The 26521-nt window shown below is 48.3% G+C and overlaps 2 protein-coding genes, 1 long non-coding RNA gene and 1 other non-coding gene across 4 annotated transcripts; 2 read left to right on the top strand and 2 right to left on the bottom strand.

The window, feature by feature from the left end:
• Positions 1-648: 648 nt before the first annotated feature.
• On the bottom strand, positions 649-24496 carry Ncapd2 (non-SMC condensin I complex subunit D2). The gene is made up of 32 exons (XM_051155387.1): positions 24140-24496; positions 22801-22946; positions 19487-19562; positions 19195-19253; positions 18546-18727; positions 18146-18288; positions 16661-16788; positions 16455-16578; positions 16128-16275; positions 13806-14003; positions 12887-13021; positions 12707-12794; positions 12441-12615; positions 9790-9905; positions 9298-9522; positions 8622-8796; positions 7898-7982; positions 6481-6614; positions 6033-6165; positions 5855-5939; positions 5616-5783; positions 5220-5392; positions 4782-4893; positions 4584-4707; positions 4346-4501; positions 3837-4014; positions 3651-3745; positions 3113-3193; positions 2794-2977; positions 1341-1467; positions 1078-1233; positions 649-886 (listed from the first exon to the last, which is right to left on the bottom strand). The coding sequence occupies exons 2-32, from the start codon at positions 22925-22927 to the stop codon at positions 801-803; spliced, it is 4176 nt and encodes a 1391-aa protein (XP_051011344.1). The 5' UTR covers positions 22928-22946; positions 24140-24496; the 3' UTR covers positions 649-800.
• Positions 3812-6482, top strand: LOC127197464 (uncharacterized). Its single transcript, XR_007831681.1, has 3 exons — positions 3812-3959; positions 4792-4921; positions 6351-6482. It is a non-coding gene; the product is annotated as an uncharacterized LOC127197464 (long non-coding RNA).
• LOC127197803 (small nucleolar RNA U85) lies at positions 18807-19129 on the bottom strand. The gene has a single exon (XR_007831764.1). It is a non-coding gene; the product is annotated as a small nucleolar RNA U85 (small nucleolar RNA).
• A 321-nt stretch (positions 24497-24817) lies between the features above and the next one.
• Mrpl51 (mitochondrial ribosomal protein L51) lies at positions 24818-26044 on the top strand. The gene is made up of 3 exons (XM_051155389.1): positions 24818-25076; positions 25163-25273; positions 25719-26044. Exons 1-3 carry the CDS (start codon positions 24998-25000, stop codon positions 25913-25915), a joined length of 387 nt encoding a protein of 128 aa, XP_051011346.1. The 5' UTR covers positions 24818-24997; the 3' UTR covers positions 25916-26044.
• The last annotated feature ends 477 nt before the right edge of the window (positions 26045-26521 follow it).

Below are 26521 nucleotides of genomic sequence, written 5' to 3' on the forward strand. Positions count from 1 at the left end.
GATACCTGGTGATAGACTGAGCGGAGCCATCCTGGGCCTGGAATTCAGGAAGCAGACCGGGGGACTCCACCTGGACTATTGTTTTTCTAATCGACCCTCAATGGGAGAGGGAGACCGCCCTTGGCACCACGTGACACAGACAGGCAGGCCTAGAGGAGAGAGCAGCAGCAGGTGCAGACCAGGCTCAGCAAACAGGCTGGACCAGCACACAGGCCAGAGACACTTTAAGGACCCGTCCTGTGGAACAGATACCCGAAGGTTCACTCTTTCTTCCCTTTAACCTTTTTTCCCTCTTGTGTAAGCTAGTTGGGTTGTATAATAAAGTTTAATTGTTAAGAAACAGAGCCTACATAGGGGGCTGGAGAGATGGCTCAGAGGTTAAGAGCACTATCTGCTCTTCCAAAGATCCTGAGTTCAATTCCCAGCAACCACATGGTGGCTCACAACCATCTATAATCAGATCTGGTGCCCTCTCCTAGGTGTGGCCACATGTGGATAGGATACTATATAAATAATAAATAAATATGAAAAAAAAGAAAAAGAAAAAGACCAGCATAGGACAGAATGCTTAAAAGCATATAAAAACATTTATTCGTTAGAAAACATGGTGATTGGCAACAACTGTCTCTTGGGAAGTGAAGGGAGTAGTCACATAGGCTCTAAAAGAAAGGTCTTGGATGCAGAGACCATTTACATGTTAAAATCAAGGGGGCAACAAACATTTTTTCACAGGAGGACTGAATCCAAAATCATGTGATAAGACACCCTGCACAGCAGGGATAGGAACAGACAGACAGCTCCTAGGACCTGTGTCTTCGGGCAGATGCTCTGCGGATGGGGGTGGTTCTCTTGGGTGTCTCCTCTTCAGTCATCTCTGCTGAAAGTTCTATTCAAGGAATTATAGAACAAAAGCTGAGTCACAAAAATGGTGCGAAACAGATCTCAAAAAAGAGATGCAAAGCACACTGTAGCCGTCAGCCCAACCACACAGCGGGGAAGACTCTGGCAGGAATCTACACCCAGGCACGCCCTGCTGGAGACCCCCAGGCGAGCAGCTGCCTGGAGGGTGCACCCTACCATCCTCGCTGGCCTCATCACTTGAGAAGACAATTTTGGCTTTCTTCTTGGACTTGCACTGCTGAGTATTGGGACGACGGTGGTTGGTACGTCGAGGCTTTGGTGTGACAAAGTCATTGTCTGAGTCCACAGAAGTCAGAGGCTGTTGTCTTGAGACTAGAAAAGGCAGGCAGACATGATTTCAGGACAAAACAAACCCCAAAGGAAAAGATAAAAGTTGGTAAGCACTTGTGGGGAGCCCAGTGCGGGCTTGCCGCTCATACCAGTGGAGGGCTTCTTGGCAGACAGGGCTCTCTGGCTGCCTCCTTGGCCAGCTTCATGCTCCTCTATTCCATCCATGCCTCTGGTGTGACAGGCCCGAAGCTTCCGCTCAAATTCATCTATTACAGCCTGGAAGGGAAAAAAAAAAGGTTAAAAACAGAGCTGGAAACATTATCTCCCTGTTTGAAAAAGAAATAGCCATGAAAGATATAGAAAGAAATGTTTACTCTAAGTGAAATGAGCCAATCTGAAATCCTTACATGCTGTCTGATTCCAAGTGAGTGACACCACCACAGGGGTGGGGAGTGAGAGGCCTTAGGGTAGTGAAAATGTCCAGTACGTTGTAGTGACACGTATGTGCCACTGACTTCAGTGAACCCAGGTAGTGTACACTAGACTGGGGGAACTGACCTGTCATCAGTTACTCAATCACACTTACTCATCCAGGTCAATCCACATGGTTGCCAACACAGACATTGATGGGGTAGGGGGAGAGGCCATGAGTGTGTCGGGGGGGGGGGGGGCAGGAACAAACAGGAACCCTACTTAGTTTTGCTTTAAACATGAAGCTACTTAGTCTAGTCCTCTGCTTGTGGGGACACCTTTACTACCAGCACACGGGAGGCAGAGAGTCTGAGTTTGATGCCAGCCTGGTCTACATAGCAAAACCGTATCTTTTGTTTAAGATTTTGCCTATTTATTTGTGTATGAGTGCTGTATCTGTACGTACACTGTATGTCAGAAGAGGGCATCAGATTACAGTATAGATGGTTGTGAGCCACCATGTAGTTGCTGGGAATTGAACTCAGGACCACTGGAAGAACAGTTCTTATCTGCTGAGCCATCTCTCCAGCCCCCACAAGACCATATCTAAAGTAGAAAATGGCCGCCGGGCGATGGTGGCGCATGCCTGTAATCCCAGCACTTGGGAGGCAGAGGCAGGTGGATTGCTGTGAGTTTGAGGCCAGCCTGGTCTACAAAGTGAGTTCAGGACAGCCAAGGCTACACAGAGAAACCCTGTCTCAAAACGTGCCCCCCCCCCCCCAAAGAAAAAGAAAGAAAGAAAATGGCCTTTCCTAGGGCTGGAGAGAGGGCTCAGTAGTTAAGAGCACTGGCCTCTCTTACAGACCCGGGTTCAGTCTCCAGCACCCATATGGCAGCTCACAACTGTCTGTAACTCCAGTTTCAGGGGGATCTGGTACTTTCACAGACATATACAGAGGCAAAGCACTAATGCACGTAAAATGAAAATAAATGTAAAAAAAGGGGAAATGCTTTTTAAAAGGGGACCAGGAATTTGGCACAGAAAGACTATCTTAAGTCACTTGGGTTACATTGCTGTAGTGAGGCAAGCAAGGCAGGAAATTAAGACGTGAGTCTCAGAGCACTAAGGGGGAACAGGCTGTGTTTACTGGCATTGGAACCCAACAGGGCCAGTGACCCTGTACCACTCACCTTGCCCTCAGGCTTGGCCCCACGACGCAGTTTGCCCACAACTGACAAAAAAGCACTGAAGACAGACTCATCTAACAGCTTGTCTCCAAAGCAGTCAAAGTTGTCCAGCATCTTGTGAAGACCCCGCTCTGTGAGGGGCAGCTGGGACACACAGAAGGCTAGATCCCGGTACTGCCGCTCAGTTCTGCACAACAATGGAGAGCCTTTGTAAGACACAAACACCCTCCCACTTCAATCTCCCTTAGTCCCAAAGGTGCCACCAGGGACTCCTTCCAATGGGTCCCTGTCGGCACAAAGATCTCCCCAGATGGCAGCATACCGGGCTGTGCGGAAGCGCTGACACAGTTTCTCTACCAAGCTCTCGGTCTGTTTGTCCTTGGTGATGTAGGAGAGGAGCTGCCTATGAGGAAGAGGGAGGCATGACTGCTACACTGGATCCACTGCCTCAGCCCCACCCACGCTGTCCTTGCTTTAGAACATTCTTGGCCACTGCCTACCACTGTTCCTCTTGTCTCCTTCCCTTTATTGGGAATGCAAGTAAGAACAGCTGCCATCTAGTGACTGCCACTGTGAGCCTACCATATTGGGAGCCTCGCCCTATTTAAGAGCCTCAAGGGGGAAACAGTCAAATGGGGCCAAGTTACTTTTGGAGAAGGTACAGCTAAAATGTCCATCTGGGGCTGAAGGCAGTGGCAAGAGTGCTTGCCTAGAGCATGCCAGGCCCTGAGTTCATTCCTATTCATTCCCGGCGTATCAGTCAGTCAACCAATCGGAGCTGGGATTAAAAGTAGACCTGGCTCCTAAGCCTGTATGCTAGCCACACACACATAAGCCGCTCCAGGTCTGGAAAGCCATACTTCATGATGGTGTGGAAGGGTTCCTCCTCCACCCCGCCCTCTGGGTCTGACAGGCGACTGATGACATCAGGGAGGAGATTATAGATTGCATTGCCCTACAGGAGAAAGCAAGGATGCGATGAGGTGGTGATGGGGAGTGTGACCGACACACTTCCTCTGCAGAAAGCTCCAAGGTGCTTCTCTCACCTTGTGGGAGAGCTCATTGAAGAAATTCTTGGCCAGGGCAGCAATCTGAGGCACAGGGTCGATGAGCAGCACGGCCATCTCGCTCACCTGCCCTTTCACTTTCACCATGTCCTTCAGGATGAGGTGTGTCATCACCAGCCCCGCTGTCCTCCGCACTTGCTGAGCTGGGTCTCTGAGGCTAGGAAGAAAAGCTCCAGTCACTGAGATCAAGACCCCTAGTTTATACCTTTAAGACAGATACGAAGGCCCGATGCAAAGACCTACTGTTTTAGAAGCAGCTCAACTCTATTTTGAATTGAAGGCTGAAAGTCAGGGATAAAGCAAGGCTTGTAGGCCAGACTTTAGAGGGAACCTTCACCTTACAGTGCCCACTTAGGGCCCACTTGTACAGGGGGGATAGCTAGCAGACACTGAAGCAATCAGGCCCGGGGCAGAGTCTGTGACTCACTGTTCTATGCACTCCAGAGCAGAACTCTTCCTGGGTCTCAGGTGTGAGAGGGGTCTCTTACCGGGCGTACAGATGAGGAGTCCAGGGATCCACCAGGTTAGGGAAGCGGATAGCCAGATCGCCAGTGGCGACCATGAGGTTAGACCGGACAGTAGGGAGTGAAGACTTTTCAAGCATGGTGAATAGAAGGCGAAGCTGGGAGTCACAAAAAGGGGCACTGAGGGCAGAGAGAGAACCATCAGGAAAGCAGGAAGGCTGACCCATCTCATCTGCCTTGAGATGAAACCAGCTGGGCCTACCTGATCATGCAGAATTTGCCAAGGGCCAGTGAGGCAGCTGCAGAGAGCTCCGGGTTGTTGTATACGCCAGGGTTGTTGCAGACTTTAAGCAGCAGTGGAATGAAGGCAGCCAGCACCTGATTGCCTGTTGGAAGGGCAGCTCCGGGTTAGGGGCAGGCTGCAGCAGGCGAGGGAAGGGCGCACAGCAGTCTTTCTTACCCTCCAGCAGTTCCTGCTCACAGATGCTGCGGACCAGCTCTGCCTCCGTGTCGTCAGCAGTGGCCCCGACCAGCCCCAGCTCTTCATCCATGGTTGTTTCAGAGCTTGTATTCTGAGGGGAAGGAAGACAGGGATCTCGGGTGAGCACTTTTCTGAGGCAGGCTCTTATGTCCTGAAACTCTCTATATAGCCCAGGTTGGCCACAAACTCATAAGAGATCTGCCTGCCTCTGCCTCCCCATGAGCTGGGATTAGATGTGCACCACCAAACCCAGCACCTGTGCCATCTTTATGGACACTAACTTTCCCCAAGGGAACAGCAACAGAAAGCCAGGTGCTTCATTTAATATAAGGGCAGAAGTGGTGATCCCTAACTAGTGATGTCCTGAGCTGCGGCCATGGAAACCTGGGAGATGAACGTCGCCGCTCATTCACTCACCTTCTCCTTGGGGCCCTTGGTCCTGTGCTCCTGTTCTTCTCGAAGAACTCGCCGCCGACTCAGCTCTCCACTCACTGCTTGTTCCAAATGTACCAGCTGCTGTAGGGCCACGTCCCCAGCCAGCGACAGCAGGTTCATCAGCAGGAATGTGGGGAGCACGGGGACAGTGTCCTCTGAAGCAGAGGGAAGGAAAAGAGCAAAAAGTCCCATCAAACTTCCAGAAACACTCAGACTACAACCAGGAGGAGTTGGAGGAGTTGGAGATATGGCAATGACTAGCCCAACATCAACCTGAGCAGAGAGAAGATGGCGGGGGCGGAGGTTTCTGAGCCTTCAGGAAAAACAGAAACTGGCTGCCCACTCCGTCCCTGAGCAATGAAGCCTCTGCCCACTTACTAGAGTCTGACGACGCAGTGGCACTCTTCTCAAGCCGCTCCAAGGCTTGCTTTGCACAGCCTTGCAACATCTGGGCACAGATCACTTCAGGCCCCTCTGCCAGCTGGTAGGTCAATGTCACTGCTACCTCTTTGAACGGGACCCAGAGGGGATCTGGGTGAGCAAAGCCTAGAGAGAAGAAGTTGGTCACTGCAGCAAAAGGTCCCAGTCAGACCTACGTAGCCCTCTGGATAGCTTACCCTTTGTGACCATCTCTCGAAGTCGTTCAAACAACCTATGATCCTGAGGCAGCCGGAAGGGGAGCTGACGTTCACCTAGGGACGGCTGAGGAGAAGAAAACACAATGCTAGCGTGGGGAAGGCAGACAGGAGGCTCTCCGCTCTCCTCAGCTGAGCCACAGCCACCCCTATCACCTACCTTCCTCCTGTCCGAGATGCTGGCGATGGCAAGGCACACCTGCTGGGCCAGCCTGTAGTCCTGTGGAAACGTCTCACCCAGCCCTAGCTTCACCAGGGTGTCTAAGTTGCTTCCTACAATTTCTGGTTTTCCTCTAGGGAAAGGAAAACAGTTAAAGGCAGCTCCAGGCAGGATCTGTGAGAGACAACGCCAATGCTGGAGGGTACCAGCACCCATTGTGGGGTATCTAGGGCCCAGAAGCACCACAGGCCAGGACCTTGGATAATCCGCCCGTGGTGGGCGGGTACTCTCTTTATTTATTTTGTTTTATTTTTGCAGGTACTGTCTTGATCCAGGCAGCCAACCTGAAGAAAGCTCAACTGGGCAGACTGCTACTACTGGAGGAGAGGGCCTGCTCAGACCTTCCCTGCCTTCCTCATTCTATTTGTTTTCTGGGTCTAAGCCTCACCGTGCCATCATGCCAAGAAGCATGACAGAGGAACAGCGCTCCAGAGGAGAGCAGGGGACCTTCTCCGTGGCCCGCTCCCATAGCAGTTGGATCACCGCTGGCTTTATCTCATCCTTCTGCACAAACTCACAAAGCTGAGGAGAGAAGAAAAATAAGTCCGCTTCAGAATAACAGTGCTCCTTGGGTCTACGTGTCTGAGGATAACACTGAGAGCCTGGATGGAGCCAACACTTGGGAATGGAAGAGGAAGAAGGCTGGGATGCCAAGCAGGAGTTTGGGGTGGGGCTTCTTGCTCCACCCTCCACTTTCCTACCTCGTGTCGCTCTGCAAAGCTGTACTCCCTAAAGTAACACGTTCAAATGGATCTTCTGAGTTCGATATGGACCACCATTCTGACTGCATTCTGGATGCTTCTGGTAAGTTTTCCTACTGTGAGCGCAAAGCCAACCTATCTATGATGGGGCCACTGTCCTTTTCACCTTTTCATTTTCCCAGTAATGCCAGCATCCATTCATGTTGGTCACCAAGTCCCACGGTTATTTCTCCAGGTCTGAGTGTGTCCTCTCATCACTGTTGTATACCTACAGGAGCCTTTGGCAGACCTTCTACCCTGTGCCTCGCTCTTCCCCAGTTGGGTTGTGTTTGATAGGCTGCTCCTCTCTGCCTACTATGGAGGTCCTGAGCAGCAGCCAGCCTGGGCAATATCAAGCCAGTTGCCACCACCAGGTCCTCTCTTTCCCCAGAAAGAAGATCAGTAGGCTGGGCCCAGCAGTCGGTGCCCCTCCCTACAGTGCAGACACCCCAGCAGGAATTCACCTTATTAAAACACTGGGGTCCCTTTGACTTGAAGGCATTCAGAGGCCTCCACAATCTAGTTTCGGCCCATGCCTTCAACTTGATTATCTTCTGCAGATAATGATCTTGAGTCAGACCACAAATTTCTTCATTCTCCAGCTGGGGCAGCGAACTTCCTTCGGTTTCTGTCAGAAAGGCACCCATACCCACCTCCAGTCTCCGTCTCTCAATCTGACTGAACTTGTACCACCTCACTGGGGCAAGCCCCTGAGCTCTCCCTGTATGCAGCTCTCCATGACCTCCATACACACAGAGACTGCTATCTTTTCTGGAGCTCGTACAGTGTACACGCGGCATAACTAGCGGCAGCCAAGAAAGTCCCTGAGCCTCCCTCACAGATCCCTATTCTACTAACCCAGGACCACTCCGTGGCTGCCCAGGCTGTTAAGAACAGTGCTGGGCATAACCACATGAGTTATTCTGGTATTGCAGCTGTTACTCATGCCCATTCTAGAGCGTATACTCACTACGTTTTCCTAAATAGGTTTTGTATTTTTTACTGTAACTTAAGCACTGGTTTCACTGAGGATAAGTGTTGAATGAGAAGACAGAGCAGACTTACAATTTCCTCAAGACACTGGATGGTGCTGACGGAGGCATCCACTAACAACAAAGAGAGGTTCTGAACCAAAGCCTGGGCCATCGCTCTGTGGAAACAGTAGAGATAGTGGTCACTAAGACTGGGAAACTGAAGCCAGGTGTGGTGGTGCACACCTTTAATCCCAGCATGCTGTGAGTTTGAGGCCAAGGCTACACAGAGAAACCCTGTCTCGAAAAAACAAAAACCAAAACCAAAAAACAAACAAACAAACAACAACTACAAAAAAAAAACTGGGAAGCTGAACTTGGCAAATAGGCTGTTAGGGGGGGCTGAAGAGATGGCTCAGTGGTTAAGAGCACTGCCTGCTCTTCCAAAGGACCCAGGTTCAATTCCCAGCACCCACATGGCAGCTCACAATTGTCTGTAACTCCAAGATCTGACACTTTCACACCAACGCACATAGATTAAACCTAAATAAAATATTAAAAAAAAAAAAATCTAGTTGTTTGACTCTTTAAAAAAAAAAAGGCTGTTAGGTTACTTAAGTGTTTATTTATTAAATGTTTATGATTATTAAATATCTAAATAGTTATTTAAGTTACTACTTAGAGTAGGCCTCAGCAAAAAGCCACCCTGAGTTCAGTTCAGAACTTCCCTAGAAGAATACCCTCCTTCAGGAGATAGGAAATCCCGTGACAAGCTAGCTGACTTCAGAACAGCTGACGAAGACAAGGAGCCCATATACCTGGCCGAGTCCCCTTTTGGGGTGAGGTAGAGCTGGCGGTAGGCATTAAGCACAGCTTCCCGGACACCAGGCTCCTTAGACCAGATGAGAGGCAGCATACGGCGTACCCCAACCAGGGCCTGGGGTACCCCAAATTGGAATACCATCACAAAGAATTCAATCACCTCCTGCACCACTGAGAACAGATACAAATGTCACCCATCCACTGGGCAAATATCACAGCACCCACAGACAGAACCTTAGTAACACAGTAACATGACTGTAGAGGTCATTGTCATTGTCCCCAGAATGACTGCTATAATGCCTTCTCGTAACACTGGCTAAACTAGGTAAACTGTAAAATGCCCCTGCCTTTTAATGGTGTATGCATCAGAGACTGGATGATGGTTCAGTGGTTAAGAACACTCGCTGCTCTTCCAGAAGGCCCAGGTTTGATTCCTGAACCCACATGGTAGCTCACAACCCTTCCTAATTCGTTTTTCCAGTTTCAGAGGATCTGACTCTTCTCCACAGGCACCAAACCTCCATGAGGTACACATGCAGGCAAAATACTCATACACAGAAAGATAAGTAAAGTCTTAAATAACAACACAGGTGCAGGCATCACTAAATATGAGCAGGCAGGACTGTTTTCCAGCCCCAAGCCCAGTGCTTTCAGAAGAGCACCCCGGCCTACCTGTAGCTGTGTTTTCATACATCATCTTGCTGATGATGCCAACGGCCTCTGTGACCTTCTGGGAGAAGCTGTAGGCATCCTGCAGATACTGCACCAGCATCTCCTGCTTCACCAGCTCAGCGTTCCTCTCTGATCCCCCAGGCTCGGGCACACTGGCAGAGCCTTCACTGCCACTCAGCCCTGGGACCGTGTCCCCAGAAGACCCCTGTGTGCAAGCTGCAGGCTCTAGGAATTAGAGGTACAGGAGAGTTTTGTTCAAGTGTATCTGGGAGTCCAGTGGCTAGCAACATCCCTAGATAGTTCTCTCAACAGGTGAAGGTGGAAGTTAGAACCTATTCTAAAACACTCTGGTTCATTTCTTAACAGATTCCTGCAGACCTCTCTGGGCTGCTCCCCTTCTAGAGCAGCAATGTCAAGAGCCTCCCCCCCCCCCCCCCCCCCGCCACCAGCCTCCTTCAGCCCAAGGCTGTGCTTGCTGACTGAAAGGATTACCTTTGAAGATAAGTCCCAAGAGATTCAAGAAGCTGTTTTCCTCCACAGCTGTGTGACTGAAGGGTTCAGAGTCCTGGAAGTGGCTGGTGGCTTTGCGAGTGAGAATAATAGCCTGCCTGAAAGAACAGCAGCCTGTCACCAATTCAGCACCCCCAAGACTGTCACTGAGACCCTTGTAAGGGATCCCACCTCACAGCTCCATCTCGCCCGTACATGCAGTTCCTTAAAGAAAGGGGTTGGCGGGCCAGGCATGGTGGCGCATGCTTTTAATCCCAGCACTCAGGAGGCAGAGGCAGGTGGACTGCTGTGAGTTCAAGGCCAGCCTGGTCTACAGAGCGAGTCCAGAACAGCCAAGGCTACACAGAGAGACCCTGTCTTGAAAAAAAAAAAGGGGGGGGGGGAGGTTGGCTTGTGCTTAAGAAGTTGAGCACTAGGGCTGGAGAGATGGCTCAGAGGTTAAGAGCATTGTATATTCTTCCAAAGGTCCTGAGCTCAATTCCCAGCAATCACATGGTGGCTGACAACCATCTATAATGAGATCTGGCGCCCTCTTTTGGTGTGCAGGTATACATGCAGACAGAATACTGTATACATAATAAATAAGTAATTAAAAAAAAAAAAAAGCTAGGCACTATGTACTAGGCTATTGAGCCCAAAACACCAAGCCTCCTTTTACGGTGGTCTTCAAAGAACTCGAGTAAGCTTTTTTTTTTTTTTGAGACAGGGTTTCTCTGTGTAGCCTTGGCCATCCTGGACTCACTTTGTAGACCAGGCTGGCCTCGAACTCACAGCGACCCGCCTGCCTCTGCCTCTCAAGTGCTGGGATTAAAGACGTCCAGCTTCGAGTAAGCTTTTGAAATCACAAACCCAGAGCTAGTCAGATAGCTCAGCAGGAAAGGGCGCCTTCCACAGAGCTCCAAGGCCTACAGTTTAATTCCCACTAGCTCACACAGGGAAAGAGAACCGAGTCCCAGAGTTATCCTCTGATCTCTACATATACTCTACCATGAACATGCCCACCCCATAAATAAACATCTAACTAAATAAATGTAGAAACAAAACAAAACAAAAGCCTACTCCAAAAACCTGTGTAGGAACCTGTTTGCAAGCAACAGACTTTCAATTATTTGTTACTTTTACAACTTAACTTCACAGTGAGGTTCTTTGGTTTTCTTCCAACAGTTTTACAATGGAGTCAGAAAGGCCATGAACTCACATGTATGCCAGGCTGCCTTTCAACTCCCAGTCTTCCTGCTTTAGACTCTCAAGTCCTGGGATTACAAACAAATGCTGCTGCCCCACAATGACATCATGTGGGGACACACACACACCAGTCTTGGTGGCTCACACCTGTAATTCCAGCAATCAGGAAGGCAGAGGCAGGCAGATCTCTGAGTTCGAGGCCAGCCTGGTCTACAAAGTTAAGTCCAGGACAGCCAGGGCTACACAGAGAAATCTTGTCTTGAAAAACAACAAATCCACAGGGCATGGCTAGGAGGCATAGTCCAGTGGTAGAACACATGCAAGCTCCTGGGTTTTGTGTCTAGCAAGAAAGACAAAAAGGCGGCAGGTAACACAACTGGCTTATGTGGTCCTGGAGATTAAAGCCAGGGTTTTGTGTCTGAGCTGAACACTTCAGCGACTAAGCCACATCGATCGCCGTTCCTTTTCACCTTTTGGAAACAAAGTCTTGTTACCAAAGCTCTGGCTGTGGGGAAGACTTGTTGTTTAGTCCTTGCTGGCCTTGAGCTTGCAGCAGCCTCCTGCTTCTGCCTCCTCAGTGGTGGGGTCATAGGCACACACCGTCATGCCAAGTCCATTTAGTTGTGTGTGAAGTGCTAGGGACCAAACCCAGGGCCTCGAATATACTAGGCAAATGCTTTACCACTGAGCTAGACCTCGACACTGGTAGTGGCTTTTTGTTTTGTTCTGCTTATCTGGTCCTGGGGATTGAACCTGAGGCTTAGTGTTGGCTAGATAAGTGTTCTACCACACACACACACCCCAGCTTTCTTTAAACTTCAATAGGATCTGATGAAGTCACTCTGTAGGCCTCAGCAATCTTCCTTGACATAGCTTCCCAAGCAGTTTGTATTGTAAGCCTGCACCATACACTGGGCTCCTGAGCAGTTTTTAAAACATTTCAAAAATTAGAAAAGTAGCCGGGAGTAGTGCGCACACCTTTAATCTCAACACTGGGAGGCAGAGGCAGGTGGATTTCTGTGAGTTCAAGGCTAACCTGGTCTACAAAGCAAGTTTTTATTGTTGTTGTCTGTTTGTTTGTTTGAGACAGTTTCTCTGTACAAAAGTCCTGGCTGTCCTGGAACTCACTCTGTAGAGCATGCTGGCCTCGAACTCACAGAGATCCACCTGCCTCTGCCTCCCAAGTGCTGGGATTAAAGGTAAGTACCACCAGTGCCCAGCCAGCAGCAGCCAGGGTTGTTACACAGAAAAAAAGTCAAACCAACAAAACAAAGGGGGGGGGGGGGGGAGAGGGAAAACAACAACAAACAAAAAAAGTAGAAAAGCAGTTGTAGAGTGTGCACCCGGTCAGACATCCCTACAGTAAAAATACCTAGTGCCTCCAGCAGTGGCATACTTAACTCTAAATCCACACAGATCTTCAGAGAACATCCTATCTGTTCACATACTTGTAACTAGCTTTGGCGAGGAGTTGGCGGATGCGACCTTTCACCTCTTCTGCAGTCTCCGTATCAGCGATCTGTTGCTCTACCTCTTCCTGGGGAAGCTTTAGAAGCTGCTGCAGGGTAGACTTCAATTCTGGCAACATGGCTTCCCACTCCTCCTCTGGGTCTAGTGCTGCAGCTGAACAGGAGTCTGGTTCAGTCCTTCTCGGGGTTTGTGAGCCCAGGGAGAAAGCAGCCAGGCTCTCCAGGCAGTCCGCGGGACTACTCACCTGCGGCCACAGCGCGCCTCTGGGCTCTCATTTCTTGTAATTTCTGGATTTCCTTCTGCAGTGGCCCAGCAAGGTCGGCATCACTAAGCTGTCCAGACAGAGTGCAAAGCATGTCACTAAGAGTCATAACTCCACCCTGTTCCCAGCTCACCCCTCTTCCACACACACCCATTGCCTTACCTTGCAGGAAAAGGGATTGTTGGCTAGAAAGCTGGCCAACAGCTGAATGGCATTTTTACAGACGAGGACTGACTTGTCTGCCAGACGTCCCACTGCTAAGGCCACCACTGCCTGGAAGCGTGTCAGGGGGAGAGCCTAGACGAGCAGAAAGAGAAGCAACCCAAATCTGGCATCATCCAGCTGCACTGTATGGGCCACACTCAGGACGGGCAGCTACGTATGGAGCTCAACACAAAATCCTAGCCCTACTTAAAATATTATGTTTTGTTGTGATTTTTCTTTTCATAACTGAATTTTCCATTTTTGCATTGTTCTTGGGTATGAACTTGGTAGATGACAGAATCAAGAGGTTGTACACACCTGCGAGTCTGAACGAAGCCACCCACTCAATCTAAAGAAGCTTTTCTGTGGGATTACAAAGTATGTGAGCAGTATCACACTGTAGCCCTTAACCGAAGCAGGCATCTTTGTCCCAGGGAAGGGAAGACTCTTATTATGGTCATTAGAATCTCAAGTCTAGAGCCAGGCGCGGTGGCTCACACCTGTAATCCCAGCACTCAGGAGGCAGAGGCAGGCCTCTGTGAGTTTGAGGCCAGCCTGGTCTACAGAGTAAGTTCCAGGATAGCCAAGGCTACACAGATAGACCCTGTCTCAGAAAACAAAGACAAACAAACAAACAAAAACATTTGTAAACATATGATAAAAGTAAAGGAAATTTTTTTATCTTTTTAAAAAATATAGCCCAAGCTGTCTTCAAATTTCCTATGCGGCTGAGGATGACTTTAAACTACTGACCCTCCTACGTCTACTTCCCATGTTCTGGGATCATATGCATGCCATGATGCTCGGTTAGACTCTCGTCACTTTGGCAAGTACACAGGGGAATGTTAAGAGTTTCAGCATAGAGGAGGCTGTTTACCTTCTGTTGGACAATCCGAGTAAAGAGCTGCAAAACACGGCTTCGAACAAAGGAGTTGACATCATGGCCATGAGCTTGCAAGATGTCCAAGAACTGATCCCTGGTTTCTCGGGCTGCTTTTTCCAGTTGGTCACCTTTTAGAACCTGCAGTACCATCTCAGTCATGGCTGCTAGCACAGCATTGCGCATCATGTAGTTCTGAGAGAGAGAGAGAGAGAGAGAGAGGAAGAGAAGAGAAGAGAGAGAAGAGAGAGGGAGAAAATGTTGGAGCAAACCTCTCCGTTCCATATCTGTTCCTTCCCCTAAACTCTCCTGCCCTCAGGGTGAAGACTGCTTGTGCTGGGCTGTGACTTGTGACCTCTCTGGTCAACTGTGTAGGTATTTATCCCCAGGATCAGAGGAAGACGCTGAATCCCAAGATGCTGACCTCAGACGAGGTCAGAATAAAATAAATGTGAGCCAAAATCAAAGAGTGGTGATTGCTAGTCTGAAATGCTTGGAACACAATATTTTGAACATTGTGTATCCATATATACATAGTATTTTAGGGATGGAAACTAAATCTAAATGTGAAATACAAGGGCTGGAGAGGAGATGGCTCAGCAGTAAAGAGTACCAGCTGCTCATCCAAAGGTCCTGAGCTCAATTCCCAGCAACCACATGGTGGCTCACAACCATCTGTAATGTGATCTGATGCCCTTTTCTGTCTGATCCTGTTTCCTGTCATGCAGGCATACATGCAATAGAGTGCTTACATACATAAATTAAAAAAGTCTTGCCAGGCATGGTGGTGCACACCTGTAATCCCAGCACTTGGGAGACAGAGGCAGGCGGATTGTTGTGAGTTCGGGGCCAGCCTGGTCTACAGAGCGAGTCCAGGACAGCCAAGGCTACACAGAGAAACCCTGTCTTGAAAAACCAAAATAAATAAATAAGTAAATAAATATAAATAAATAAATAAATAAATAAATAAATAAATAAAAATCTATCCATCAATGCACATTTGAGAGACATTTCTTATCATCTTTTATCTGAGGCCACAAAACCTTTGAGCCTTATGACTAAGCATTCGATTTCCCATTTCCTTCCTACTCCTTACGGACACAGAAGAGTAGAAATCAGCCTTGGTGCCACCAAGTCCATTATGTAATCTGGGAGAGAACAGGGCAGGGGATTTGCCCCACCCCCACACCTAGGCCAAGAGCCAGAGAATAGAGTCTCACACAAGACATTAAAGAAAATCAGGGCAATGAGAAGACTGTCTTTGACAACTACCCAGGAACCGCCAACTCTAGTCTGGGAAGAGGCCAGGTAAGCATCCAGGAAGGAGAATTGGGAGGGACAGCATGGGTTGGTTGAGAAGGCTCATTGTTTGCAGAAAGCAAGGCTAGGCAGATGGGAGCAAGAGGCTTCAGCAGCAGGAGTGGATGGGACTGAGAAGCAAGGCCGAGTCATCCTCATTCAACAGGCTGTAGAAGGCCATCTCCTCTACCAAACCCCACAGAACTAAGAGTCATAAAAAGCCACCCCCCCTCCCCTGGGAACCTTCACAGTGATAAATCTAGACAACCTTGTCTCCTTTATGTGAAAATCTGTTTTGGGGACAGTGTTACTTTGTACCTAAGCTGGGATCCTCTTTCCTCAGCGCCCTGGCCCTCCAACCCCAGGAATACATATCCATCCTAACCGAAAGCTACTTTGTTTCTCAGTAAACAACTTTGAGGCCAGGTGTGGGCATGCAAGTTTGTAATTTCAGTGCTTGGAAAGTAGAGCTAGGAATTAGAGGAGAGGCCAGCCTCGGCTACACAGCAAGTTTGAAGGAAGCCTAGGCTGCTCAAGACACTGCAAAGGGAGGGGAGAGAGAGAGAGAAAATGAATATGAACTTCGGCTAGGCATGGCAGCACACTTAAGTTCTAGAACTTGGAGCGAGCCTAGGCTACACAGCAAGCCCCTTTTCCTCCTTATTTTTTTGTGTACGTGTTTGATATGTGTTTGTGTGGGAGCATGCACACACCATGGAACATATAAGGAACTCAAAGGAAGATCTTGTGTGCTATTCTCTGCCCCTTTGCTCCCCACAGATTTACATGCAGGCAAAGCACTCATACACATAAAAATTATAAAAACAATTTTTGAAAGGAAACAAATTTTTCAGCTTTTAGAGCATGTGTTTACTCAGTATGTATAAGTCCCTGGGTTGATCTTCAGAACTACATGAAAGTGAAGCGGGGGGGGGGGGGGGGGGGGGGGGGTGTTGATTTATTGATTTTGCCAGTGAGCTCAAGACCCCTAGGCAAACTGAGATTCCCTGGACCACCTACCTCGCCATCCAGATGATCTAACAGAACGCACATGCTGGACATCAGGACAGCTGGGATTTGCTCTGCTAGCTCAGTGAGGAAAGCTGCGAAGCCCTTTGCCCCTGCAGTGTCTCGGCTCAGCTCCTGCGGACACTTCTGTCCAATCTCTCTACACCCGGAAGAAAACGCAGATATGGCAAGAAAGCTCAATTACTGAGTTCCCAATAAGGGGGGCCAAGACAGGCAGCTGATGTAGGAAGGAATCCAACGTCACAAGGAGAAAAGACCTCAAACCTTTCTTTATCCCCTCCCCGAGGAGAATCGCAAGCTCCGAGGAGGAAAAGTCACCTTACAATCTCTCCCACTATGCTCTTCACTCCGTACTCCGTTGCCCACAGTGTCACAGCTGCCACCAGCGGGGACGGCAGGTGTTCAAAGTGCTGCAGCATCTGGATGATCTTCACGGTGGCACCTGACAAGAACCCGCATCAGGCATTGGGGGGGGGCAGGAGGGATGGCAAAGCCGGGCCGGAGCAAGGCCGAAGGCAACTTACTGAGCATATGGTTATAACGGACCAAGGCCACCCCAAGCAGGTGTGCTATGGCTTCCCTGGTGGGGCGGTTCTTCTGGAAACTAATGGTGGGGTTCTCCAAAAGGCGGTAGCCACAGCCAACAACCAAACTGAAACAAACAAACAAACAAACAGTTTGTGCGGGAAGAAATCAGCTGCCTGGATTCTGTCCCTACTGTTTCTGGTGCTCTGCTCTTTCAGTCTGATCACCTTCCACACTGCAGTGCTTCAGGGAGAACAACCTGGAGAGGATTCTTTCCCTCAGGATTAGTACATTTCAGCCAGTTACCATGACAACAAGAAACCAGAATATATGATCCAGATGGTAGGGTAAGGTTAGTGAAGACTTCTCATTGTTAAAAAACAGTCAGTTCAGTGGCAGGTGGTAGTGCACACCTTTAATCCCAGCACTCGGGAGGCAGAGGCAGGCGGATCTCTGTGAGTTCAAGGCCAGCCTGGTCTACAAAGCAAGTCCAGGACAGCCAAGGCTACACAGACAAACAAAAACAAAAAAGTCAGTTGCGTCTTTACTTAACAGACTTTTCATTTACATTTGCTGATCCTTTACTTTTGCTTTGGTTTTATATGTACATATGTGCATGTATGTGAGTGTGCATGCTCCTGTTGGAGCATGTGCAAGCCAGAAGTCCACCTTGGGTTTCCTTTCTCAGGAGCTGCTTGCCTTAGTTTTTGGGTTTTTGTTTGTTTGTTTGTTTCGAGACAGGGTCTCTCTGTGTAGCCTTGGCCGTCCTGGACTCGCTTTGTAGACCAGGCTGGCCTTGAACTCATAGTGATCTGCCTGCCTCTGCTGGGATTAAAGGCATGCACCATCACGCCTGGCTTTTGCCTTGGTTTTTGAGACAGGGCCTCTCACTGGGACCTGGGGCTCACTGAATAGACTAGGCTGGCTGGCCCTGAGTCTCAGATCTTCCCGCTTTCACCTCCCCAATGCTGTGCCACGTTTGGCCTTGTAGAGTGTCGAGGATCAAACTGAAGCCCTCATGACAGCATGGTTAGCACTTTGCTGACTCAGCTACCTCCTTAGCCGTTATTTATTTGGAGGCAGAGCCTCCCACTAAGCAGCCGAGGATGACCCAGAAGTCATCCAGTCAGTTGACTAGGCTGGCCTTGAACTCTGGCCTCTGCCTCCCAAGGGCTAGGATTAAAGGCATGCGCCATCAAGAGCTTCAGCTAAGGGATTTTTGCCACACACACACACACACACACCCAACCCCCAGACAGGGTTTCTCTGTTGTAGCCTTGGTTGTCCTGGACCTGCTTTGTACACCAGGCTGGCCTCATGAAGCTCTGGCTGCCTTTGCCTCCCAAGTGCTGGGATTACAGGAGTGCACCACTACGCCCAGCTCACCTAGGGTAATCTTAGCAAATGAAGTATTTAAAAGGCATGTCTAGCAACAGAGCCTCATTCCTCTTGCTTTATCATCTGCAGCCATCCTAACTACCCACCTGACAAATTCCTCTTCAATTACTGAGTGGTTCCATAGGTGACGAATGTCCAGTTGCAGCAGCTGTGTTAGAAGCTGAAGGATTGGTTGCTTCTCTTCCTCCCAGTCAAAGCCTACAGCTGCCTTGGCTCGGGCTTTCTTACCCTAAAGTGAGCGTACAGACATTTGGGGCGGGGATCAAACACAGACAGTAACGATCATGCACTCTGTGTGCACACTATGCAGTACCAAGGCAGGGTTAGGCAGTACCATAGAAGATTCTGAGTTCTAGAGTGCACAAGGGAAGGAGAGCTGGTCCTGGATTGCTCCCTCCTAAACCCCAAGCAAGAGCAGTAAACATTCTAAACCATCAATTCCTTTACCCCTCACACAAATAAAATGGACCAGGAATTCCTAGTTACCTTCCCACCGGTGTCCAGGTCAACAACGTTTGTCCGGCTGGTCATATTCTCAAAGGACTCCAAGAGGCGTATCAGGGCATAGCAGTTCATTTTGAGGGCATTTAGATGGGCGCTTCTATCTGACACACTCAAAGCTGTGTCATCCAAGATGGATGAGAGTTCCTGGGAGTGGCAGGACACCACTGTGAGGGGCAGAATCTGGGAGTTGGTCTCATTGACTTAGTTCACAATACCCCCAACTTCCAAAAACTTCGCACTTGTAGCCATCAGATTACCAAAGATCTGTGTGTCATCTCTCAGTGGCCATGACACAGCTAAGTCCTTTGAGACCCCTGACCCTGGCACCTCGAATACAGCCTGTTCCTACTTTCATTCCAGTTACCACAGTCCCTCCCTGGCAACTGGAGAACCACCCGTACTTGAGGAAGGTGGTTCAAAAGTAGAAAATGTTTTGTTGGTCCGCCCTTACAGTGAACGCACATTACTTTGTATCGGCCACCAAGATTACAGACCCGTATAGGTCAGAGGTCCCTGGACTTGGCCAAACCAACTGAATCACAACAGCCTTGATATCATCACATGGCTGAGAAAATGGAGGAAACGCTAACCGTGGCCAACACCTCCAGCCCTTCCCCCAGACCACAGTCACCTTTAGTCAGGAACTCCAGGGTGTCCTCCTTGAGGCCAGGATCTATACTTCGAAAGTGACTATGAGGGAAAGAGAGTGTGAGTGAGAACAGCTCTAAGGAAATACTTGTGAGCTTGTCAAATAAATATGGTGGGAAGCTGGATAAATGCTCACTAGAGACGCCAGCTCCCAGGACCAATTATCAGTGAACTTAAAATTCAGAAATTCAAAACTAACATTAAAAAAAAAAAGAAAATCAGAGAAATAGCCACTGGCTCTCTCAAAAGCACAGCCGTGCATCTACCTCACTTACTGTAAAATGCTGTAGATCGTGTCAAAGTGGTCCAGTATGGCAAGGGGCCCCCGAGTTCGAAAAGCAGACTGAAAGGCTGGAAAATGAAGGACATCATTTAAGTCGGAGGAGAGACAGGTCTTTTTGGTAAATTCTGTTTCTATCCAGAGGCATTTACTTGACATGGTTCCTGAACCTTCCATCTTTGCCTTTCATGGTCTTGGCTTTTCTTCCTTAAAGAGTTCCAGTCATTTGCAGAATGTCCCTAAGGTTTTCTCGTGATTGTACACAACTTATACCACTTTAACAAGATGACCACAAAAGCGAAGCTTCCATCCTTCTCATCTACTCTATCAAAAGGTGGCTGAGGCTCGTGTGGTGCACAGAGCTATAACCTCAGCCACCCAGGAGGCGGAGGCAGGAGAATTAAGAGTTGGTACCACAGAGAGACCCCACTATGAAATATAATCAAAACCGCAAATCAAGCGAAGAGGCAGTATCTTACCACTGATACTAACTCATCACTTGGTACTGCGGCCACATGTCTCCATGTAATATTTTTTCTCCTTTACAAAAAACCACTTACTACATTCCAGGTCAACAAAAGACTGCACACATGACAAGGTCAGTGATGTAGCAGCCATCTACTCTATGTTTACACAATACTACATTTTCCTTAGAATGTATCCTGTGGTCGGGTGGCAGCGGCAGTGCACGCCTTTAATCCCAGCATCAAGGAGGCAGACAGGGTTACACAGTGAAACGGCCTCAAAAAAAAAAAAAAAAAAAAAAAGAGAGAGAGGGGAGCTGAGGTGATCATGTGTGTCGTCCCTCAGTGTGCTGCTTTGCCTTATAAGACAGGCTGTTTCGTTCCCTTTTAATTATTAAGTTGTTCATTTAGACTAGACGCCTGCAAACCTCCTTTTATTGTATTTGGGTCTAGCGCTGCCCATCTTCTTGCTCAGATCCCCATACTTGCTCACTGGGACTTGTGGAAATGCTTCCCCCCTCCTTTCCCTTTCTTTTAGTTCGTACTTATTTTCAAAATTTTAAGAAGCATATATGCATTGTATAAAGTAGGTTTTTGTTACATTTTCTTTTGGTGGGGCAGGAAGAAGCCCTTCTATGTCAATCAGGTTGGCCTTTAGCCCAGAGGTCTGCCTGCCTCTGCCTCCCGGAGGCCCAAGATTAAAAGTGTTGTGCCACCACGCCTGCTCATCACATTTTCTGTCTGGCTTGGTAAAGCACCTGTCTGGCTTGAGTAAGACCCTCAGTTCAATTGCCAGTCCTGACAAAAATGAACGAAGCAAGCGGATGAGAAGCAGAGGCAGACGAGGGTTCAAAGAGATCCTCAACTACACATTTAGTTTGAAACTTATCTGGGCTATCAGAGACCTTGTCTCATAAAAAACTAGAAACATTTAAAAAAAAAAGAAATGCCTTTCCCATTTCTGAACATCACAGCAAAGAGCTGCCATCTCCAACGGGAGAAGCTGGACTCGCTAGGCAGCCCTGTGGTCAGTGATCAAATGAAGCAGGCTGGTTTTCCTGTCTTTCTAGAAGAAACCACCAAGACAGAGAGAAGGAACTTGTTCAAGATGAGGGCAGCAGAGCCAGGACTCAACCCAGGCAGCCTGGCTCCAGAAGCTCCAGTCTGTGTGTCCTGGGCCACCCAGTGGCGCCAACTCCAAGGAGCACAGGGGTGGTATGGGGTCTTACTAATAATACACAAGCTGTCTGTAGTTTTTCATAGACTTCAGGACATAGAATCACATGCCACACTGTCCGTGAAGGACCACATATAGGATATTCCTACGTGATTACAATGGAGCTGAAAAATTCCTATTGCCTAGGGATCTTGTAGTCACTGTTACATTTGCACTATGCATCAAGGTTTGTGGTGGTACCCAGGAAGCATACTCTATACTTCAAACCTTATGTAAAAGTATGGCACAGACAGTTATTACAGTATGTAATTCTTGGTAATAAATGCTATGTTATTCATCTTGTGATTACTATAACTTTTATTTTAGAGTATATTCCTACTTATAAATTTACTATAAAATGCTAATACTGTGTTGATTCTAATAGCAGCCTCATAGACCCTACCTTTTATTTTCTCCTGTGCTTTTGCTTCTTGTTTCGGAGACAAGATCTTACTCCATATAGTGTGGTCTTGAGCGTCCAGCATCTCCTGTTTTAGCCTCCCAAGTGCTGGGATTACAGGTATGCACTGCTTGCATCTGGCTTTGTTCAGTGCTGGGGACTAAACCTAGGACTTTGTGCACACGAGGCAAGCGCGTTACCATCTAAATTACACCCGAGTCCTTCTCTTGGGCTTGATTTAATCCCATGTTAGTTTATTCATCACAGCTCTAGCAGCAACAGGCTATAATATACATATATAACATTAAGTGTGTAGTAAGGTATATCCTTTTAAAATCTTCTTTATATGTATCTCTATAATGATGGTCCCATAAAAATGAATCATCTAGGGGCTGGAGAGATGGCTCAGTGGTTGGGAGCACTGTCTGCTCTTCCAGAGGGCCCGGGTTCGATTCCCAGTGCCCACATGGCAGCTCACAACTGTCTATAATTCCAGTTCCAATGGCTCTGACACCCTCACACCAATGCACATAAAATAAAATTAAATTATTTTAAAAAATGAATCATCTCAAAACGTATCTCCATGTAGTTCATTTTTAAAGGAACAAATGATTATACTTCCTGTATTATTGCAACTATGTTTCTCCTTTATTGCACATTGTGGATACATGACCTACAGTCTAAAACAGAGTTCTCTAAGAAAAGGCAAGCCAAATACTATGGCTGCCTATAATTCTTTTTTAACGTCATATATTTATTGTATGTATATTGGTATTTTGCAGATATACACACACACACACATATGTGCACCACCAGCACAAGCCAGTTGTGAGCTACCATGTGGCTGCAGGGAACGAAACCTGGGCCCTCTAGAGGAGCGGTCAGCGCTCTTAACCTCTGAGCCCCCTCTCTAAACCCTAGCCTACAATTCTTAATTTTACCACAACTGTACATTGGCATATGGTAAGAGGTAAAAAAAAAAATAAAAAAAACTTTTTTCTTTCCAAGAATAACTAGGTTAACCAAGAGTGTTTCTTTAATAATCCAGCCTGGTACATTTTATATCATGAATTCCATGCAGTGCTACAAACAAACAAACAAACAAAAAGGTAGGGAATAGGAAAGATATCCCCTGCCTGGACAGAGTGTCACAGTGCCACAGGACAGAAGTGATAATTACATATGGGACGGTTGTCTTTTGATGCTTAATGGCAGCCGTGGAGTCTTACCTCTAAGCTGAGATGGCAGGTGCTTGATGGGCAGTACCTCCTGAACAACATACTGATTTATGTCTCCACTTTTCAACAACTCTTCTGGAGATAAGGGCAGACGGAATTCAAAGTTTTGGGAAGACATCTTTCTTCCACTGCTTTACCTAGACACCAAACAGCAAAAAAAATCGGGGTCTGAGTGCTTTGTTTTTTATTTTTTATTACGTGGCAAGTGCATTCCTTTCTTCTTCTTCTTTTTTGCTGGGACTGGGACTCCAACCCAGCCTCTTTGGTATGCTGGGCAGGTGCTTTACTACTGAGGTCTATCCCAGCCTTAGAAATTATCTGGTTTAATTCTTTCTCTCACTTTCAAGATATATGTTTCTCAGTCTTACAACAAGCTACTAACATGGTAAGATATAAGATCAGAGGCACACAAAGTAGCAGCACATGCCTGTATTTATCTTCTCAGTATTGGGGAAGCATTAGGATGGAGTTCAAGGCCAGCCTCTGCTCCTCGGTGTGGGCTGCAAGAGACCTGTCTCAAAACAGCCCCACCAGAAGAGCAATTATAGATGAGAATCTAGTTCTTTTTCTTTTTTGGTTTTTCAAGACAGGGTTACTCTGTGTAGCCTTGGCTGTCCTGGACTTGCTTTGTAGACCAGGCTGGCCTCGAACTCACAGCGATCCACCTGCCTCTGCCTCCAGAGTGCTAGGATTAAAGGCGTGCGCCACCACACCTAGTTCTTGTCATTACTCTGCCACTTGGTTACTGAGGCCTCATGGTTTCATTTGTAAAATGGTGTTACTTCGGGGATCAAATGAATCAAGGGTTAGAAATTAGTAAAGATCCAGGTGTGGTGGTACATGCCTATAACCCCAACACTTGGAAGGCTGAGGCAGGAGGACTGTGGAGAATATAAGGCTGCCTTGGCTACACCGCAACAAAACAAAAATATTAATGAACTATTAAGTGACAATCAGTGAGTACAAACAGCCTTGTTGTTTCCATTTTAAAGTTTAAAGATCCTTAGAGAATGTCTCATTCAGTATCGGGGTTCCCGGCTGTAGGATGGGAGAACATTAACTTCTACTTATCCAGTCCCGGATTCCATAACCTCGTAATCTCAGTTTCACGAGGTGCGTAACGAAATTATGCGATTTGCCCACATCACACATTCCGTTTCGGATCCATCAGACTCACTGCCACACTGGATTTCAAGGGCATCCCTTACTAGACCTCGCTGCCGACCACACACTGTCAAAGGCTGCGTCACGCCCTGGACCTGATTTTCTCATCCTCTTACTCCCGGCTTCCCAGCACTACCACACCTCACCCAGACACCTCAACGCTCACCAGCTGCTTCTTCGACTGGGGATCGAGCCGCTGAAAAGGAAGGACGAAAACACCGGTGCATAAAACGCGCCAAACAGCGAGGTATTTTTGAAGCTGACGGAGAAGGCAGCCAATCCTCGGCGGGCTGACACAGAGACCCGCCTCAGTCAGGCGCCGCGCTCGCAGAGCCCGCAACTCGCAGTTCAAACCTCAACGGCTGCCAGCAGGCCAATCGCGACGGGGCTGGAGAAGCCGGCCAATCACAGCGCGGGAGGCGGGGCAAGCAGGCGAGGGGCGTGACCCCAGGTCTCGGCGCTTTCTCAGGCATCTCCATGGTGACCCGTTATCCTTCCGCAGGGCGGGAGCCTAATCCAGTCCCAGTTTTACCACGAGACGCCCAGCCAGGCACCGAGCCTCAAGTCCCTGTAAACTGCGAGAACATACTGCCTCAGCAAAACCCTGTTTCGAGGCCCAAGGGAACCTTGCCGTAGCCGGGTTCGCATCCTCCACTTCCCTCGCAGTTGAGGATGCCGAAGAAAACCGGAGAGGGCTATTTTCACGAAATTTCAGTTTTTTTGGGGGCATCCTACTCCGCGACAAGAAAGATGCCGCAGCGATTTAATAGTGCCAGTGTTTAAACCGGAAGTATTTGACTAGATGCGCTGGCCAAGCCGGAACTTGAAGGGCGGGGCTTGTGGTCTTGCGTTGTGTGAGCCAAGGCGGGTCAGCTCCCAAAGCTACCTGGGTAAGGCCCAAGATGGCTTCTCTCGCTGTCACTGCCGTTTGAGGGACTGTGCCCTATGTCTTTGAAATCCACACCTGCTCCCCATTTTTTTCGGCTAGTTTGGTGTCCTGTTGAGGTGGACAGGCAGGACAGTAATGGCAGGGGGTCTCCCTTGGGCGGCAAGTAGGAGCCTATGTGGCTGGCTACCCTTGGCGTGCAGAAGCTTCTCTCTGGGTAAGTAGCTAGTGTGTAGGTAGGACGGCTCGCGAACTGCTTCTTAATAGGCGTCGCTGATTCAGTCTTCTCCCGTCCACTCCTAGGTGTTCCGCTATTGGCCCGTGTCCGGCTCACTCTTCCACCTCCCAGGGTGGTTGATCGCTGGAACGAGAAGAGGGCTCTTTTTGGTGTATACGACAACATCGGAATTCTAGGTAGGACACGGCTCCTAGTTTCAGGAAGATTATCGTGCCATGTGGACTCTTGTTTTTTATTTGTTACAGAGAAATACTATGGTGCTCACTCGTACTAACACAGTTATCTAAACATTTTTGTGTATGTGCGTTTGCCTATTTTTCTGTTTGTGTGTACCATGTGCTGTTCAGGCAAGGCCTGCAGGTTCAGGGTGTCAGACTCCCCGGAACTGGCTTTACGTACAGGCAGTTGCGACCCTCTAGTTGTGAGTGATGGGACTTGGACTCTGGACAAATGTTCTTAACTGCTGAGCTGTCTCTTCAGCCCAAAGACTCTGTGCTTAGGTCTGTGCCCTGTCTGTACTGTACGTTCTGCTCAGGGAGATGGCAGCTGTGGAATCGAAGGCTTAGCCTGCCTAAGCTGCCTTCTCTTCTCTTCAAACTAGAATATTCTTTCACATTACAGGGAATTTCGAAAAGCACCCGAAAGACCTGATCAAGGGGCCGTCATGGCTTCGCGGCTGGAGAGGAAATGAGTTGCAGCGTTGTGTCCGAAAGAAGAAAATGGTTGGAAGCAGGATGTTCGCTGAGGACCTGCAGAACCTCAACAAGCGCATCAGCTATCTCTACAAACGTTTCAACCGTCGTGGGAAGTACCGATAGGACAGATAGAAAGCGGGCAACTCTGGAGCCATACATTTGTCACCCTGGGGACAAGGACTTTTCCCAGCAGGGAAAGCGCTTTGTGTGCTCGCTGTAATAAAATGGGGCTTCTCTGGAGTCTGATATGCACGGTGCCGCATCTGCTCATGCATGTAAACCGACGTCTCTCATCCCTAAGTCACAGGGTCTTGTGTTAAGACTACTTACAACCCAGTTACACTTTTGGCCTTTAGAAGCATGGCAGTTAGAATCTTTTTTTTTTTTTTTTTTTTTTTTTAAAGATGTATTTATTTATTATGTATACAGTGTTCTGGTTGAATGTACACCTGCACACCAGAAGAGGGCACCAGATCTCATTATAAATGGTTGCAAGCCACCATGCAGTTGCTGGGAATTGAACTTAGGACCTTTGGAAGTTAAGAGCCAGTGCTCTTAACCCCTGAGCCACCTCTCCAGCCCGTTAGAATCATTTATTGTTGGCACTTTCTGGTTTTTCTGTGTGTGTGTGTGTGTGTGTGTGTGTGTGTGTGTGTGTGTGTGTGTGTGTTTTGGGTTTTTTTGTTTGTTTATTAGTTTGTTTTGTTTTGTTTTTTTTGAGACAGGGTT

Source organism: Acomys russatus, chromosome 13, assembly GCF_903995435.1.
Source record: "Acomys russatus chromosome 13, mAcoRus1.1, whole genome shotgun sequence".
Taxonomy (NCBI): domain Eukaryota; kingdom Metazoa; phylum Chordata; class Mammalia; order Rodentia; family Muridae; genus Acomys; species Acomys russatus.